At 38.9% G+C, this 20,955-nt stretch overlaps 1 protein-coding gene across 1 annotated transcript in view; it reads left to right on the forward strand.

The window, feature by feature from the left end:
* Positions 1 to 20,955, forward strand: part of SERPINI1 (serpin family I member 1) — a 103,708-nt gene that overhangs the window by 16,802 nt on the left and 65,951 nt on the right. The window contains exons 2-3 of the mRNA XM_040349307.1: positions 6,324 to 6,586; positions 11,619 to 11,849. Coding sequence (XP_040205241.1) covers positions 6,337 to 6,586; positions 11,619 to 11,849 — 481 coding nt within the window. The 5' untranslated portion in view covers positions 6,324 to 6,336. The remainder of the gene's footprint in view (positions 1 to 6,323; positions 6,587 to 11,618; positions 11,850 to 20,955) is intronic.

Consider the following 20,955-nt stretch of genomic DNA (forward strand, 5'->3'; position numbering starts at 1 on the left):
TTCAGACAAAGGGGAAAAAAAAACATTTGGAAGGGAAATCAAAGGAAAAGGTTAGTGAACCAACAATGCACTAGCTTAAAGGAACCTATTTAGAAAATAAAAAACTAACCTTTACAACCCCTTTAAAGCAAGACTAAACACACATTGCTAAGTTTACATTGCCCCTTCTATTTCTATACAGTGGAACCTCGGATTGCGAGTAATGCGGTTAATGAGCATTTCGCAATACGAGCAATTTTTTTTTTTTTTTTTTTTTTTTTAGCCCTGACTCAGTTTGCGAGTGTTGTCTCACAATACGAGCAGGTTTCAAGCCTCTGCGGTGTGCAGTACTGCATTTGGCCAGAAAACACTCGGAAATACTCCTTCCCAAATGTTTCTGAGCCTTTCTGAAGGTTTCGAGTGCATCCGAGCGGTCTCCTAATATTTCTGAGTCTCTCCGCCCCCCACATGCGTTATTGCATGCCATAGAATTCAATGTGGAATGGTGGTCACGCCACTCGCGAAGAAACTACATGGGAGGGCCATTTCTTTACAGCACATGCACTGATGACATCATCGGCGCAGTTTACAGTAAATATTTTTTAAACCGCGCACGTTTAGGAGATATTCTAGGCTTACCTATAGGTACAACCTACAAAGGGAGGTTTACAACCTCTTCAATCTACATGGAATATCCCACCCCTATTGTGTTTAGCTGGCTAGTAGGCATGGAGAAGGAAGGGAGTGGGCTGCCATTTACCACTGTGTATATGCCCACTTGTGTGACGCTATAGTCACATGGGTTGGTTAGATGTGATGGGGAGGAAATGCTCAGCATAGAAACTCGCTGAAAACTGAGCATGTGCAGACCTGCCAACACTGCTCTGCAGAATTCCTAGGTGAATTGGAGACATGAACAGAAGGTGGAGATAGAGAGCAGCAGGATCAACCAGGTTTTGTTGCAGAATACAGAAAACGAATCTCGTAGTAACTGAGTATGAACAGCATGCAATGCATTTATTGATCAGTTTTTATGCTGTGGGTTTAGTGACACTTTAATGATCTCGTTATAAAATATTAGTAGCTGTAAGGTTGTTGATTTACACATGTGTTTTTATATAGTGAGAAGGAACTCTGTATAGTTTATTGCCCCTAGCTGCTCTTCTACAGTTTGCATTTTGGCTGCAGTGCCATGCCTCACCGATGTCCTTTCTAATGATTGCATAATCAAAATATGGGGTAGCTGTAAGGTTGTTTGCTGGTATATATTTAATGAAGGGAGCCAGTGGGGTTTCCGTGTGCAAATGCACAGTATTTATTTAACAATATCATTTATTTCCTTGCTATCATTGGACAAAGACCTGGCGGTTTAGCTATCTTTGCTCACTGTGTTTGCTCTTGGCAAGAGTCTGTCTACTTTTCTGAGTGTAAACAAAGCTAAATGCTAAAGACAAATACGGAATAATGAAGTGTTAATCTGCCGGGCATCAAAGCTGGCGCACACGTTCCTGATGATGCTTAAACACAGAACTCGGCATTCACACCATCTGCTTTGTCTGCATGAGGGCAAAGTATATTGAATAATTACAGCTGAACTGAACGCAAGAGCTCACAATGCATTAAGGTAGCATTGCAAGTGATGACTCTACCAAGAGCCAGAGGGCCTGGAAGTGAAAATTCAGATGGGGCTGCCAAAGTTTTTGGCCTAACTCGAATATTAAAAGCATACACATGAAGTACTTTGGTTCAAAGCATTACTATCAAGTATGCCCCTTTCCTAATGTCCCTATTTATCACCCGGTTCAGCCAGGAGATTAGAGATAAATACTTCCATCATCACAGCGCAAACTCACCCGCAAGTGTGCATTTGACTGCCCATTGATATTTCACAAATGATAAAAACGTGCAGCGCTATAGTGTGAAATAAATTTCAATTAAATAAATAAATGGATGCTGATAAACTTGCTACTCTTCCCGAGTATGGGGATACCACATGTGACAACTTTTTCAGAGCCTAGCAGCGTAGAGGGACCCAAAATCCAAGGAGCAATTTCAGGCTTTCAAGAGGCATAAATTACAGATCTAATCTCCTGACCACCTACTGTGTGTGTATATGTGTGTGTGTATATGTATGTGTATATGTATGTGTGTATATATATATGTGTGTATGTGTGTATGTGTGTGTGTGTGTGTGTGTGTGTGTGTATATATATATATATATATATATATATATATATATATATATATATATATATATATATATATATATATATATATATATATATATATATATATATATATATATATACACACACACTTTTTTTTTTTTTTTTTATAATTTATGCTAAATTCATGACAGCAGCACACCTTTATATAAAAGGATTGTTTTTATGCCATAACCAGAGATGGATAGATAGATATTTCTCTATGGGAAGAAGGAAAGTCCCAAAAGCCACACATCACAACAAAACCCCTGTGTGTAAAAAGGTGCTAACAGCCTCAGATGGGGCTACACTACCCAACGCATTTTACTCTACCCCCGGGGGTTTAATCATTGTGGACAGGATGAAATGCGTTGGTGGGTGTGGCCTGGATGGAGCCTGGGCTGAGGCGGATTTCACTTTTCACACACAGGGGTTTTGTTGTGATGTGTGGCTTTTGGGACTTCTCTGCATCGATCTCTATGGAGCTGGAACGAGCTCCATCCCTAACTTCACTCCTGCTGACAGTAGATGAGGACCTGACTTGAGCAGCACCCTTAGTTTTTGAATAGGTTCACAGAGAGATATAATATTACAAAGGAAGACCTTGCTGGGCCCTATTCTCACTTCGCCCTGGGTCACACTGACGTGGTGTGTAAAATGCACAAGATTCGCTGTTTCTCAACATCGCACTGCATAACAATTGCATGGCGTTCATGCGATCTGCTGTGGGTGTCAATCTAAAAATCACAAAACGCAGTGCGATTGCCAGAATCGCATCGCATGGGTGTGAACACCAATGCAATGAGATTCAGGAGCGGGGGAAAAAAGGGTCCTGCACCATTTTAGTGCTGAAGCATTGTGATTTGAGCCATGCAAAATGTATAGCTTAGCCCCCTTTCACATTTGTACGACTTCAAAGTCGCGCGATTTTACCGCGATTTCAAAGAATGGCTGTGTAAGTGGCATCAAAATCGGACCAAAGTAGTGCAGGGACTACTTTGAAGTCGGCACTACTTAAAGTCGTGCCAGTATGAATGGTGTTCATTGAAAATAATGGAGAATGACTTGTCATACGATTTTGCAGTCCAAAATCGTGAGACAAGTCGTATAAGTGTGAAAGGGGACTAAAATTGCACCGCACAGACATTGCATGTGATGTGCACAGGACTGCGGCGCAAATCACATGCAGTGTTCTGCACGCACCAGTATGAACCTAGGCTTTGCTTTGAGGTCCCAAATTTGTGGATTCTTAGGAGAATGTCATCTCCCCTGCTCACCTACATATCCTGGAATTATTATTATTATTATTATTATTATTATTATACAGGATTTATATACAAAGGCATTTGCTAGGTATGACCATGACATATTCATTGTGTCAGTATGCAAATGACGTATTTATTGTTCTGCTGAAACCATACACTGCAGTGACCACCAAATACCATTTTTACCAGTATTATTTTCCCCCCCTTTTTTTAATTCTTTATTTGGAAATTTGACTGAAAAAAAAACAAAGTGTGAGTTTTATCAGTCATAAGATCCCAGATGGGGCATGATACATATCCATGGATTTTTAGACTGGAGTAAAAAAATAAATGAATGTTGCTATTCAAACAACCAATCGTTTTCTGCCTCCAAGCCCTGCGAGCCACAATGGCAGGAAAGCAGGGCAGAGCCTTCCCATTGTGCTGTACTACACACCAACCTGCCGTTTTCTAATATCAGAGACCGTGACCTAGCAATAAAAATGATGCGCCTCTGGTAGTTACAATTTACAGGCGTGATGATAGAACTGAATGTAGCAATCTATGGAAAGGAATCCTACCGCATTCTGTTGCTGGAAGAAATAAACACATTTCGTTCTAACATAGCCTGGAGCTTTCTTTGTTAATCGGGCCCCCTATTAACAATCAGGAGCTGCAGTGTTTTCTGCTCATGACATGTAGTTGTCATTTGCTATGCGGTTGTTCATTACAATGTTGTTCATTTTAATAAAAATGACTGTATGTGATGGCTTCTTGAAAAATGTAAATTTTATAATACGTGCAGTATGATCAAATTGGGGAAAACGTATTTGTATAATATTCCATTTCATCTTGCTGTATGCAATGGTTGCTAGCGCCACTTGGTTACTAGCACGCTTGATCTGTATTCTTGGGATGTGTCATGTAGTCTAGAATTACCACATTTGTCTCTGGTTGTTATATTGTAGTGTTTGTGTCTTTGTGCAATGCAGATTAGGAGGGTGTGTGAGATGTAGCTTATAGTGGTAGAACGATCGCCATTAGTAATATGACTGTATTTACGAACGCAAGTCATTTGGCAATCTCCTAGAATTGGTATGCTTATGGCCCTTATGCCTAGGCGAAGGCACCAAAGATGACTGAATATCAGAAAGGGGTATCCGTAGTATTTACATTGGTAAATGATGCTAGGGCTTGCCAACATTACTACTTCAAAGGTGGCAGAAGCACAGGGCTGGGCAAGAGGATGGACACATACATTTACGGGGAAGTTTACCAGAAGCATTTAAAACATAAAAGCTTTGCATAATCTATTAGATGTAAGTTTCAGACATACCTTTTGTATTGCTTCATGTTGCTGTGCTTCCGTTTGGATATTACATGCAGTTGTTTAATTTTTCCTTTATACACTATGGTAATACTCTGTAAATGTCCCCAATAGTGTTCCCCCTTACATCAGGTGCCCCTACCAGAGTTATTAATTACTTTGGGTGCCCCCATCAAAGTACCCCCATAAATCAGTTGCCACCATCATGGCACCCTCTTACATAGGGTGTCCCCATAAGGGTGCCCCCTTACATCAGGTATTTCCATTAATGTGCCCTCTCGCATCTGGTTTCTCCCATCGGTGTGCCCCTTTGCATCATTGGCCCCATCCGGGTGCCCCCTTATATTGGGTATCATCATAAGAATGCTCTTTTAAATCAGGTGTGCCATTTTACATGAGGTGTCCCCATCAGAGTACCCCCTTACATTATGTGTGCCCATCACAGCGCCACCTTACATCTGGTATTCCTGTCAGGGTTCCCCCTTACATCCGGTGTCCCCATTACATCAGTTATCTCCATCAGAGTGCCCCTTTACATCAGGTGTCCCCATCACAGTGCTCCTTTACATCAGGCATTCCAGTCGGCGTGCTCCCTTACATTAGGTGTCCCCATCAGCATGCCCCCAATAGCATAATATGTGTCCATCGGTATGCCCCTTATTTTTATGTTAAGGGTCACTCTGATGGGCACATTTTATGTGTTAAAGGTTAACTAAAGCTTTGTTAAAAAAAAAAAAACATGTTGTCATACTTACCTCTTCTGTGCAATCGCCCCCGATCCTCCTGGGGGGGGGGGGGGTTTCCTTGGGGCACTCACGCGGGCGCGCTCCTATGTCCTGCTGCTATTGACACAGACAGCAGGACTTGGCCTGCATCATTGTTTTTGATTGACAGCAGCAGGAGCCAATGGCTGCGCTGCTATCAATCTATCCAATCAGGACCCAAGACACTGGCTGAAGCTGGTGTGCTCGTCCTCATCGCTGGAAAGACTGGGTTCAGGTTAGTAAAATGGGGGGCTCTGGGGGGCATCTGCCACACAGGAGGTTTTTCACCTTAATGCATTAAGGTGAAAAACCTTGAGAGTTTGCAACCCCTTTAAAGGGGAGCGCTCTAGGCACAACAAAATGTGCCCATCAGTGTGAACCTTAACATAAAATGCCCATCGGAATGCCCCTTATTTTATGTTCAGGGGTACACTGATGGGCATATTTTATGTAAAGGGGCACTCTGATGGACACTTTTTGTTGTCCCCATCAGAGTGAGCCCAACATAAAATGTGCCCATCATTGTGCCTTGGTTACAATCTAAAAGAGTTACCGTTCTTAGTGGTAATAGGCTTTGTAGTAGTCGGCTCTCTGTCCCACTTAACATTCATGCAACATTCACACGTACATTGGTGTAACACCTCTAACCTTCCATTATGTTTTAAAGAATCAAATTCCTGAGATATATCTGTCATTCTCATGCGATTTTTGCCGTACTTTAGGAAAGCTGTTTTTAAAGTCTTTGTTTTTTTGAGTATTTGTCTTGTACCTAATCTTGTGTTTTTTTTTTTTTTTTTTTCCCTAGATTATTTAGAACTATGCATGTCATTGGCTTCCTCACATTGATCGCTGTCCAGGCAGCCGTGCTTGGCAGTAGCCTTCATGATGACACCATTACTGAGTTTGCAGTGAAGCTGTACCATGATCTAAGAGCTGCAAAGGAAGATGACAATATATTCTTCTCTCCTCTGAGCATTGCTCTAGCTGTTGGAATGGTGGAGCTGGGTGCCCGTGGATCCAGTCTTAAAGAGATTCGACATGCTCTGGGTTATGACAAACTAAAGAATGGTAAATACTACCCATATACAGTCTTTATTTATTCCCACTCATATTGAATGTGCATAGTGGAATAGTTGGGAGTGTACAATTAGTGTAGTATATTGGATGGCTCTAGAATACAAATACGTGTTTTTTTTTTTTTTTTTTTCAATTTCTTTATTTTTGATAATTTTTTCCTTCATTTATACAGAGCATATGGAATGACATTAATCTTAACACAAGAGATCAGTATATAGTCAATTAATTAAACATAGCTTATTTTCTATACCTCTCAACATGAAAAATAATAGGAAAAGAGGAAACTAAACTTTAAAAATACAAGTTATCTGAAGTCCCAAACACTGTTTTCTTGAAATTCTAAGATAAATCCTGTTGAAAACAGCACAAGGCTCCATTCACACTTGCCTTAAAGTCAGTTCCCTTGACAGAAAAAAAGCTTGTATAGAGCATTTTTGTACACCGTTTAGGAGAGTTTAGCATTTTTTCTGCCACAAATCTCCAATCAAAAAACGCAAACTACATCTCTTTATCACTCTTTTAAACCTTTTATCACAATCTACCAAAGCGGGTAGGTCTCCCTCTAGGACATAGTTTGCTCCCATGTGGGTTGTCCGTAGAGTAAGACTTTATACGCTACCTTGTTTGCTGATCTATATAATCCGCTGTGTAAGGTCCCTTTCACACTCGGGCTGGAGGCGCGGTGACGGTATAGTGACGCTATTTTACCGTCGGAATTGCGGCGTTATTTGGCCGCTAGCGGTGCGGTTTTAACCCCCACTAGCGGCCGAAAAAGGGTTAATACCCCCGGCAAAACAGTTCTGCAGAGGCGCATTGCCGGCAGTATAGCCGCAGTGTCTCATTGTTTTCAATGGGAAGGAGCCGATATTTGCCCATTTTTGATAAATCGGCATCGGCCAATTTATTATCAAAATTGGGCCGATGTTAAACTCTGACCACCGTTCCTCCTTCCTTCTCCACACTCGGCGGCTCTGGCAGCATCAAGCGCCGCGCTGAGTGTGAAACTGACAAATAAGAGGAGAGAGAGAGAGAAAGAAGCTGTCGCCTCGATGCCGGGGGTGGGCGGGACCCAGCAGCTATATTGCACCAGCCAATGGGATGGTATCTGGTCAGGCTGCTACGTGTATGTGGCCCGCCCCCTTTCTAAAGCAGCCCAATCATTGGCTGGTGTAATTTAGCAGCTGGGTCCCGCCCACCCCCCGACATCGAGCTGGCAGCTCCTCTCTCCTCTCTGTTAGTTTCCCACAGTTACACTCGACTTCCACCTCCAATCAGTGCCATCTGTCAGTGGCAGCCAGTGTCACCCGCCACTGCCTACCAGTGCCATCTGTTCTAAACTAGTGCCATCTGTCAGTTCCAAACCAGTGCCACCTGCCAATGCCAGCCAGTGCCACCTGCCAGTGCCATCTGTCAGTTCCAAACCAGTGCCAATAGTGCCACCTGCCAGTGCCAATAGTTCAATCTGTCGGTTCCAAACCAGTGCCATCTGTACTGAGGACTTCAAGTTTGTGCTAGAGTGACAGGAGTAAGCAGAAAGGAGTGGAGTGGGTGAGTAGAAGCAGTGATTTTTAAGCCAGTGTGCATGGATCCTAATGCTCCCTCATGAGTATAGCATTCCAAACAATTAAAGACCTAAATTGCTCATTTACCTCCAAAGTTTTGGCCTAACCCTTACTTACTCCTGCATCTAACAATTAGTCTGCCAATGTGATGGGCAACCTAACTGGCCAACAATGATGTGCAGAAGTGGTGGACCTGACTTTGAAGGTGGAGAATGAGAGAGGTTTGTAGGCTCTCAAGCTGCTCAGAATGTTTAGTAAACTTATGCACAGGCTTTTTGATATTTTGGTATGTAACCATTGCTAAATTTATTTAGTCTAAAGACATTGTCAGAATGAAAGTCAGTCTGCACAGCCGGATTGTAGCGCAAGCACTTGCTCATGTTCATAGTGCTACACCTAGAATTGTACGTGGTCTGCTATATAAGGCTGAGATCTTCAGGACTCAAATGCTGGGAGATCTTCAGCTGTACTACTCAGACCAATATGTCTGCATCCAATCCTGATTCCTGTTACTGACCTGTCTTTTTTTTTTTTTTTCTGATTTAATCTGTGGTTCTTTCCCTGTCTGTCCATCTGCTTCTGTACTGATCCCAGCTCATTCTCTGATGCCTGTCTGTTGCTGTTTAAACCTCACTGCCCACAAGTTGCAGACCCAGTCTGTTTCTGTCGAATTGGTGTCACCTTGCCCAGCTGTTGCTGACCCTTGTCTGTTACCGACCTCTCCTTATCTGTGACACTAAGCTCCTATCACTTCTAGTCTTGTTGACAGCACTCTCAAGTTACAGTGACATCACTGTCCTATGGCACGCATGCCACTGGTATTGTCCCTGCACTTCCTGTCTTCCCACTCGGGGTACTTGGACTGGAGAAATAAATAAGAACTTCCTTGTCATCTCAAGCTTCCTATCCCGATATACGCGACTGTATCGCTCAGCACCTGGGTTATGTAGGTCTTAAATAGCCCACTTGGCACCACAGCGGGTGCATGCCGTGAGATGCGGGCATGGACAAGCTTGTGGGCAGTTCCACAACTATGCACAATTCTATGATCAGAACTATGCACATGCGCAGGTGCCGATGCTTTGTGGGCTGGCTGGGTTGATCTTGCTCACATGCTTATTGTTATAGGTTTATTTTAACATTCTATATGACAGCAGTGATATCTTCAATCAAGCCCGTGGTGTTGCAAATGCAATGGTAACTTGTAATCCAGGACTGGGCTATTCACATTCATCATGGCAACTTAAAAAAAAAAAACTTTCTAGAGAATTGGACATTGAGACCTGTGTCTTTGTGCCTTTTATTTGCTATTTTAAAGTAAAGTCCACACTGCATGAGAACATAGCAGCTAACATGATTGTATTGATAGCTGGTGTTGCACAAGATAGCCTGAGCCAAGTCCTGCCGGCATGTGAGAAAGATGAACTGAGCTCAATCTGTTTTGTGCGAGGTCAGATGTCAATAGTCACAGATGCTACGTTTTTGCATAGTGCTGATTTTACCCAACGAAAGAGCTGGCATTTCGGTGCCCACCTCCTCTCTGGGAATAACTATATATCAGAATGTTGGGAGAAACCCCATGCCCAGATGTTCCTCCCTCTTCTCAAGCTGAAGTTTGCCAGCAACAGGAGCATGTCTTGTCTTTGTTGTGAAGATACCATAATGAAGGCAAACTATGGGAACATTTGGCACTTTCTGGTTATTTGTAGGGCTTTTGCACATAATCTGCATGAGCTCCTTCAGCATAACTGCAGACGTAATTCCTCCACCCAGGCAGCCCAGATACAGCGTACAAAATTTCTATTTTTTGCAAACGTTTTTACGTTGTTCTCATGTCTATGATGGCACTGCCATAGACATGAGTACAGCAGCACACATCATTCATGATAATGACGGGCCTTGTGCCAAATCCCTTATTGCTCTACTGGTTAACCACTTCATTACTGGGCACTTAAACCCCCTTCGTGTCCAGACCAATTTTCAGCTTTCAGCTCTGACGCATTTCGCATTTTGAATGACAATTGCACGGTCATACAACACTGTACCCAAATAATATTTTTATCATTTTTTCCCCACACATAGAGCTTTCTTTTGGTGGTATTTGATCATCTCTGCGATTTTTTATTTTTTGCGCTATAAACAGAAAAACACAGAAAATTTTGAAAAAAACACTATTTTTTACTTTTTGTTATAAAAACAAAAACAAAAAATGGGATATTATTATATTTTTTTCCCTCGGTTTAGGCCGATACGTATTCTTCTACATATTTTTGTTAAAAAAATCGCAATAAGCGTTTATTGATTGGTTTGCGCAAAAGTTATAGCGCCTACAAAATAGGGGATAGATTTGCGTTTTTTTTTTTTTTGTCAGGCCTGCGATATTGCGGCGGACATATCGGACACTTTTGACACAATTTTTTGGACCATTCACATTTATACAGCTATTAGTGCTATAAAAATGCACTAATTGCTGTATAAATGTGACTGGTAGGGAAGGGGTTAACACTAGGGGGTGAGGAAGGGGTTAAATGTATTCCCTGGGTGTGTTCTAACTGTGTGGGGGGAGGGGGGTGACTGGGGGAGGTGACCGATGCTGTGTCCCTATGTACAAGGGACACAGATCGGTCTCCTCTCCTCTGACAGCACTTGGAGCTCTGTGTTTACACACAGAGCTCCACGTCCCTGCTGTGTTACCGACGATCGCGTGTACCCGGCGGACATCGCGGCCGCCAGGTACACGCATCGGCTTCCCAGCGATGCGCCGGGACAGTGTTTCCCCGCTGCGCGCCCCCCAGCGGCGCGCGCGGGTAATGTAAACAATAGGACGTCTAAAGACGCCCACTCGGCACTTCAGGTCCGCGCTGCAGACGTCTTTTGACGATAGCGCGGATCTGTACTGGTTAAGTAATTGTTCTATATTTCTTTTACTTAAAATTGATAAAATTTAAAGTCTGTTCAAAATCAACAGAACAAATATTTTCCTTTTTAACTGTATGTATCCTTCAGCTACTTATATATTCACATACAGGTTGCGTAGTTCTGGGTGAGATTTGTCCAGACCTGCTGTAATCAATGCTTTATCTAGTATTGCACATCAGATTCATTACATGACATGTGTCCCAAATGCATCGTATCTGAGATTCATCAGCTTTTAGATATGAGAGCTGTTGTTCTACCAAGCTGCTAGTGTAAACTGAATGACAAATGTCTCGGCACAGGTCATTTGAGCTGAGAAGAGGCAGCGAGATAATCAGGAATACTGTTTGTTTGAAATTTGTTTTCTTATGTGTACCAAGATATTTATGTGTTTTTTTTTTTTTTTTTTACCAATTATTGTGGATTATTGTTATTTCCCCAAACATTATGTGTTTTGAATGTAGTAGGGGTTTCATTTACTAGTGCTGCTGTAAAATTTAGTATACAAAATGACCTCTATTTTTGTTTTTTGTTTTTTTTTGCAGGTGAAGAATTTTCTCTGCTAAAAGATCTCTCCAGCATGATGACAGCCCAAGAAAGACATTATGTGCTCAGCATCGCAAACTCCTTATATTTACAGAATGGATTTCATATCAGTGACAAGTTCATCCAGTTAATGAAAAAATACTTCAAAGCAGAAGTAGAAAATGTAGACTTCAGTCAAGGTTCAGCTGTAGCAATTCACATCAATGAGTGGGTGGAAAATCACACTAATAGTATGTTATCAGCCTCCATAGAGTATTTGGGGCATTTTTTTCATTACATAGTTTCCAGCAATATTTCCATCCAGTTGTCAGTGTAAAGTTTGTAATGTTTTGTTGGATGTTTTCTTTTCCACCTAGCGAGAGATGAGCAGTATGTTTTTAGGGCTTACACAATTCTTCTTTTCATATACAGTATGACGATTTGGGAATTGCTTCTTAGCAAAAATGTGTAGTAAGTGATTGTGACCAATCACATCCAAACCTGAACTGGTCAACATAGGGCAATTTACAAAGCTAACCCGCTAGGATAATGAAATAGATATAGATATCGAGATATGTATGTGTGTGTGTGTGTGTATATCTCTATTAAAAAACAAAAATGAAATGACCATTTTCAGGGTTTGAGAATTATAGTCTTATGGCTTAAAGATCCCAAGACCTGTTTCACAGGTGTTTGATGGGTAAATGCAGTGTGATTTTTTTTAAACACATTTGAGATGCTTCTAAGATCATTTAGGGCTCGCAATGTACAATGTTCTTGTATAAATTTCCTTTAGATTTACCAAAACCCATATAATATGTGTTCAATGTGTATGCAAACATTTGTTCATGTTTTTCAATGTGTATGCAATCAGACAGGCTCCTGCACTACATAGTTGAGGGGGTGGGGGAAGCCGCCCACACTGGGAAAAGACTAGCAGCCACTAGTGATAATCGCAGGTGAAATCTGGCAGGCTGTACCCAAGTTAAATGATCGATCAACTTGGTAAATTCAGCCGGCCTGTACACTGTTCCAATCATTGGCTGGTTCCTGCTGAACCAGCTGAGATTCGAACAGTCTATGGGGAGATCATTTTGTATAGGGAGCAGTGGCGGCTGGTGCTCCATTTTTTTGGGGGGGCGCAAACAAAACCCCAACCAAACCCCCCCCCCAATGTCACTCACAGACAATGTGACCTGCATTTAGACAGAGGGATAGATTAGATAGATAGATAGATAGATAATCATACATATAATTAGATAGAGATAGATAGATAGATAATCAGAGAGATAATTACATAGAGATAGATAGATAATCAGACAGATAATTACATATAGATAGATAGATAGATATATAATCAGACAGATAATTAGATAGATAGATAGATAGATAGATAGATAGATAATCAGACAGATAATTAGATAGAGATATAGATAGATAGATAGATTGATAATCAGACAGATAATCAGATAGATAGATAGATAATCAGACAGATAATTAGATAGATAGATAGAGAGAGACAGAGACAGAGGCACATAGAGAGATAGATAGATAATCAGACAGATAATTAGATAGAGAGATAGATAGATAGATAGATAGATAGATAGATAGATAAGCAGACAGATAATTAGATATAGATAGATAGATAGATAATCAGACAGATAGATAGATAGATAGATGGATAATCAGACAGATAATTAGATAGAGATAGATAGATAAATAGATAGATAGATAGATAGATAATCAGACAGATAATTAGATAGATAGATAATCAGACAGATAATTAGATAGATAGATAGATAATCAATCTATCTATCTATCTATCTGACAGATAATTAGATAGATAGATAATCAGACAGATAATTAGATAGATAGATATATAGATAGATAATCAGACAGATAATAAGATAGATAGTCAGACAGATAATTAGATAGATAATTAGACAGATAGATAGATAATTAGATAGATAGATAATCAGACAGATAATTAGATAGATAGATATATAGATAGATAATCAGACAGATAATAAGATAGATAGATAGATAGATAGATAGATAGATAGATAGATAGATAGATAGATAGTCAGACAGATAATTAGATAGATAGATAATTAGACAGATAGGTAGATAATTAGATAGATAGATAGATAATTAGATAGATAATTAGATAGATAATCAGACAGATAGATAATCAGATAGATAGATAGATAGATAGATAGATATAGATAGAGAGAGAGAGAGACAGAGGGACGGAGATAGATAGATAATCAGACAGATAATTACATATAGATAGATAGATAGATATATAATCAGACAGATAATTAGATAGATAGATAGATAGATAGATAATCAGACAGATAATTAGATAGAGATATAGATAGATAGATAGATATAGATAGAGAGAGAGAGACAGAGGGACGGAGATAGATAGATAATCAGACAGATAATTACATATAGATAGATAGATAGATATATAATCAGACAGATAATTAGATAGATAGATAGATAGATAGATAATCAGACAGATAATTAGATAGAGATATAGATAGATGGATAGATTGATAATCAGACAGATAATCAGATAGATAGATAGATAGATAGATAGATAGATAGATAATCAGACAGATAATTAGATAGATAGATAGAGAGAGACAGAGACAGAGGCACATAGAGAGATAGATAGATAATCAGACAGATAATTAGATAGAGAGATAGATAGATAGATAATCAGACAGATAATTAGATAGAGATAGATAGATAGATTGATAGATAGATAGATAGATAATCAGACAGATAGATAGATAGATAATTAGATAGAGAGATAGATAGATAGATAGATAGATAATCAGACAGATAGATAGATAGATAGATAGATAGATAGATAGATAGATAGATAGATAGATAGATAGATAGATAATTAGATAGAGAGATAGATAGATAGATAGATAGATAGATGGATAATCAGACAGATAATTAGATAGAGATAGATAGATAAATAGATAGATAGATAATCAGACAGATAATTAGATAGATAGATAATCAGACAGATAATTAGATAGATAGATAGATAGATAGATAATCAGACAGATAATTAGATAGATAGATAGATAGATTGATAATCAGACAGATAATCAGATAGATAGATAGATAATCAGACAGATAATTAGATAGATAGATAGAGAGAGACAGAGACAGAGGCACATAGAGAGATAGATAGATAATCAGACAGATAATTAGATAGAGAGATAGATAGATAGATAATCAGACAGATAATTAGATAGAGATAGATAGATAGATAGATAGATAGATAGATAGATAGATAGATTGATTATCTATCTATCTATCTATCTATCTATCTATCTATCTATCTGATTATCTGTCTGATTATCTATCTATCTATCTATCTATCTGTCTGTCAGATAGATAGATAGATAGATAATCAGACAGACAGATAGATAGATAGATAGATAGATAGATAGATAGATAGATAGATAATCAGACAGATAATTAGATAGAGATATAGATAGATAGATAGATTGATAATCAGACAGATAATCAGATAGATAGATAGATAGATAATCAGACAGATAATTAGATAGATAGATAGAGAGAGACAGAGACAGAGGCACATAGAGAGATAGATAGATAATCAGACAGATAATTAGATAGAGAGATAGATAGATAGATAATCAGACAGATAATTAGATAGAGATAGATAGATAGATAGATAGATAATCAATCTATCTATCTATCTATCTATCTAATTATCTGTCTGATTATCTATCTATCTATCTATCTGATTATCTGTCTGATTATCAATCTATCTATCTATCTATATCTCTATCTAATTATCTGTCTGATTATCTATCTATCTATCTATCTATCTATCTATCTATCTGTCTGTCTGTCTGATTATCTATCTATCTATCTATCTGACAGACAGATAGATAGATAGATAGATAGATAATCAGACAGATAATCAGATAGATAGATAGATAATCAGACAGATAATTAGATAGAGAGAGATAGATAGATAGATAGATGGATAATCAGACAGATAATTAGATAGAGATAGATAGATAAATAGATAGATAGATAATCAGACAGATAATTAGATAGATAGATAATCAGACAGATAATTAGATAGATAGATAGATTGATAATCAGACAGATAATTAGATAGATAGATAGATAGATAGATAATCAGACAGATAATAAGATAGATAGTCAGACAGATAATTAGATAGATAATTAGACAGATAGATAGATAATTAGATAGATAGATATATAGATAGATAATCAGACAGATAATAAGATAGATAGATAGATAGATAGATAGATAGATAGATAGATAGTCAGACAGATAATTAGATAGATAGATAATTAGACAGATAGGTAGATAATTAGATAGATAGATAGATAATTAGATAGATAATCAGACAGATAATTAGATAGATAATCAGACAGATAGATAATCAGATAGATAGATAGATCGATAGATATAGAGAGAGAGAGACAGAGGGACGGAGATAGATAGATAATCAGACAGATAATTACATATAGATAGATAGATAGATATATAATCAGACAGATAATTAGATAGATAGATAGATAGATAGATAATCAGACAGATAATTAGATAGAGATATAGATAGATAGATTGATAATCAGACAGATAATCAGATAGATAGATAGATAGATAATCAGACAGATAATTAGATAGATAGATAGAGAGAGACAGAGACAGAGGCACATAGAGAGATAGATAGATAATCAGACAGATAATTAGATAGAGAGATAGATAGATAGATAATCAGACAGATAATTAGATCGAGATAGATAGATAGATAGATAGATAGATAGATAATCAGACAGATAATCAGATAGATAGATAGATAGATAGATAATCAGACAGATAATTAGATAGAGAGAGATAGATAGATAGATGGATAATCAGACAGATAATTAGATAGAGATAGATAGATAGATACATAGATAGATAGATAGATAATCAGACAGATAATTAGATAGATAGATAAAATCTATCTAATTATCTGTCTGATTATCTATCTATCTATCTATCTATCTGACAGATAATTAGATAGATAGATAGATAATCAGACAGATAATTAGATAGATAGATATATAGATAGATAATCAGACAGATAATAAGATAGATAGTCAGACAGATAATTAGATAGATAATTAGACAGATAGATAGATAATTAGATAGATAGATAATCAGACAGATAATTAGATAGATAGATATATAGATAGATAATCAGACAGATAATAAGATAGATAGATAGATAGATAGATAGATAGATAGATAGTCAGACAGATAATTAGATAGATAGATAATTAGACAGATAGGTAGATAATTAGATAGATAGATAGATAGATAGATAGATAGATAGATAGATAGATAATCAGACAGACAGATAGATAGATAGATAGATAATCAGACAGATAATCAGATAGATAGATAGATAGATAGATAGATAATCAGACAGATAATTAGATAGAGATAGATAGATAGATAGATAGATGGATAATCAGACAGATAATTAGATAGAGATAGATAGATAAATAGATAGATAGATAGATAATCAGACAGATAATTAGATAGATAGATAATCAGACAGATAATTAGATAGATAGATAATCAGGCAGATAATTAGATAGAGAGAGATAGATAGATAGATAGATAATCAGACAGATAATTAGATAGATAGATAGATAGATAGACAGATAATTAGATAGAGAGATAATCGGACAGATAATTATATAGATAGATAGATAGATAATCAGACAGATAGATAGATAGATAGATAATCAGACAGATAATTAGATAGAGATAGATAGATAGATAATCAGACAGATAATTAGATATAGATAGATAGATAGATAGATAATCAGATAGATAGATAGATAGACAGATAATCAGATAGATAGATAATCAGATAGATAGATAGATAATCAGATAGATAGATAGACAGATAATCAGATAGACAGAGGGACAGAGAGAGACAGAGGGACAGAGAGAGACAGAGGGACAGAGAGAGACAGAGGGACAGAGAGAGAGACAGAGGGACAGAGAGAGAGACACAGAGGGACAGAGAGAGACAGAGGGACAGAGAGAGAGAGAGAGAGAGACACAGAGGGACAGAGAGAGACAGAGGGACAGAGAGAGAGAGAGAGAGACAGACAGAGGCACAGAGAGAGAGGGACAGAGAGAGACAGATATAAGAGAGATATAAGAGACAGATATAAGAGACTTGTAAAGCATGGCTGTAGGTCGCAGAGCAGGGAGCCCTCACACACAGGAGATGTGTGTAATGAAGGCTCCAGCACAGATCGGGTGAAGCATGGCCCCCCCTCCACTCTCCATCACAAGCTGACAATACATCCAGCAAGGTGCTGCTCTATGTGGATGGAGTGGACACTGGGTTAAAAGAATAAATAAAGGGTTTTAATAAGAATATTTTACTTACCTCCATGTCCTGGAGCCAGAGAACTGAAACTGAAAGTGACACAGCCGCCCGCCCGGGAAAAGCACTGCTCATTTCCTAGCAGTGCAGAAGGAACCAATGTGAGGGGCTGGAGAGACACAGGACCGATGTGATTGGCTGGAGTGGCGTCCTGCACATAGCCACAGAGCTTAAAAAAAAACTTGCAAATGAAACGTCCTGCTGCAGCATTGGCAGGACGTTTCAATGATGCCTATTCCTTAATATCGCACTGTTCCCGGCGCCCAGAGCCCGCCCCGAACACTTTAAAGGACCTTTTTTTTCTTAAAGGGCCAAAAAAAAAAAAAATTTTTTTTCATTTTTTTTTTTTTTTTTTTTTTTTTCTTTTGTTAATGGCTTTGGGGTGGGGGGGGGGGCGGCGCCCAGGCGCCCCCTATGGACGGGCCGCCACTGATAGGGAGCTGAAGTAAGCATAAGCCCATTGATACTGGCACTAATCCTTCTGTTAAAGCTTTGTGAATTGAGCATATTTATATATCTCTCCAGGAAAAATGTTAACCCCCACCCCATCTATCTGATCACTGAATAAAGAAAATATCACTTTTTGAAAAATGGCCTTTTTAAATTTAAATTGTAATCCTGTTGTGCCGCAGCCCCAATCCTTCTTTGAGTGCTCACATGTCAGTTCCTGAATGATGTGGACACTTCCACTTGGACGTTCATCAGTCGGGGTCCTCTTAAGTTGTAAATAAGGGCCGACATCAGCAAAACGTGGAATGAAGAGAATTGGAGTTATCAGGCTCCATTGTACCGTTGGATAAGTGGGTCCCTGCATTTGGTAACAGTGGTGGTGGTGAAGGGACCTTAAGGGGGCACTTAGTCAAGTATATCTTAGTGCGTCTACATAACAATCATCAAGAACCACACTTATGATATTGCACTCCTCTTTGTCCTGATAGTTGGGAACAACCGAGTATTGGTTGAAAATGTTAACACAAAATTACTTGTTGTGGGCCAGGCTAGTGAGCTTATTGGGTCTACATAAGGGCCAATAAGTTGGCATTTTCAGGTCAGCATTTTGGAGCCTTCATATTTCTCTCATGACCTTTTTACAAGCATATACATTGGCATTTCTGTTTTGCGGCTTTGCTTTATCATCTTGCACCATATGTAGCCTGAAAATGAGCAGGGGCAAAGTTGGATAACAAAAAAACAAAAAACTTTAATTGTCCCTAACATACCTTCGTTATTAAGCCGTACGAAGAAGCCCAAATGGTTTTAGCATTTTTTTTTTTGTAGGAAAACAAGCCACAGATACACCTACGATCTTCTTACCTGAGTTTTTTTCACAACTAAAATTACAGCTTACAACTTGCAACTTATAAATGCAACTGCTCGGTGAACTCTGATATGTCAATGCTGTGTTAACATGCTCCCCTATTCCAATTATCCCCTATTACAACCTGTCGGACACGCTATTAACAGCAACAAAGCAGAAATGTATTTATCCCAATAAATTGGAAGAGAGACCCTGAAAATATCATAAATGGTGCACTGCTGAATAGTTCTTTAACTGGTTAAACCTATCCTGAATATAGGAATTTATTCAAAACTACATAATATGTATATACAAGTGCTAATTGCAGTCCTGACAGAATACTCCACTTTCCTTGTAAACACAGTAAACGAAATGTGACTTTCCGCTTGTCTCTGCAAAGAAAGCATTAGAGTTAATTAGGAGTATATTTATATGAAAAAACTTTGCAGAGCCTTTTCGTCATGTAAAACTGAATGAACTGAATTTTTTATATATATATATATATATATATATATATATATATATATATATATATATATATATATATATATATATATATATATAATGTATGTATTAGGGTTATACCGATACTAGTATCGGTACCGAGCACTTCTTGTACTCGGGGCAAATGCCCCGATGCTTCTCCCGATACCTGGGCAGTCAGGGATGATCGGTGCGTTAGGGGGAGTTACAAGCACCAATTTCCCTGTAGTTTTCAGTAAAGCCTGACAGCTTCTCCCCAGACCCCCCCCCCCATTTCAGCTGCTTTAGTGAAATCTATACAGCGTTGATCGGTGTTTGTAACTCCCCCCAAAGCCGCACCGATCACCGCTGACTTCCCTGTATCCTCCTTCAGTTCCCCCTCTGTGCTGCTGCTGTCCTCTGCACTCCATGTTACCCCTCCGTGCTGCTGCTGTACTCCGCGCTCAGTGTCCCCCCTCCGTGCAGCTGCTGTCCTCTGCGCTCCGTGCTGCTGCTCTCCCCCTCCGTGCTGCTGCTGTCCTCTGCGCTCCGTGTCCTCCCTCCGTTCTGCTGCTGTCCCCCTCCACGCTTCGTGTCCTCCCTCCGTTCTGCTCCGTGTCCCCCTCTGCGCTCCGTTTCCCCCGCCATGTCCTCCACCCCCTCTGTCCTCTATCTGTTAGGATGAAGACCAGAGGTAGGAGCCGGTAAACCCGGCTCCTTCCTTTTCCAAATAAACAGAGTCGGTGACCACTGACTGTCCATTCATATAACTGAACCATCGTAACCTGTGTTTACGATGCTTCACTTTATGAATGGAGAGGAGCCTCTGTCTCCTATCCATTCATTTTCAGTGCAGCTGAGGCTGCTGAGAAAGGGACTGGGGAATCTGTATCCTTAGTCCCTTTATCTGTCTCAAAGGGGAGATGTCAAAAGTCTGTTAAGACCCCTGATATCTCATCAAAGCCCCCCCCCCATTTAAAAAAAAATGAATTGTAAAAAAATAACACACTGACGCCATCCACCCCCCCCCCCCCTCCAAATAAATAATAATAAAGCATTGAAAAAAAAAACATAACAAAAAATTGTAAAAAAATTAAAAATAAAAAT

Source organism: Rana temporaria, chromosome 4, assembly GCF_905171775.1.
Source record: "Rana temporaria chromosome 4, aRanTem1.1, whole genome shotgun sequence".
NCBI lineage: Eukaryota > Metazoa > Chordata > Amphibia > Anura > Ranidae > Rana > Rana temporaria.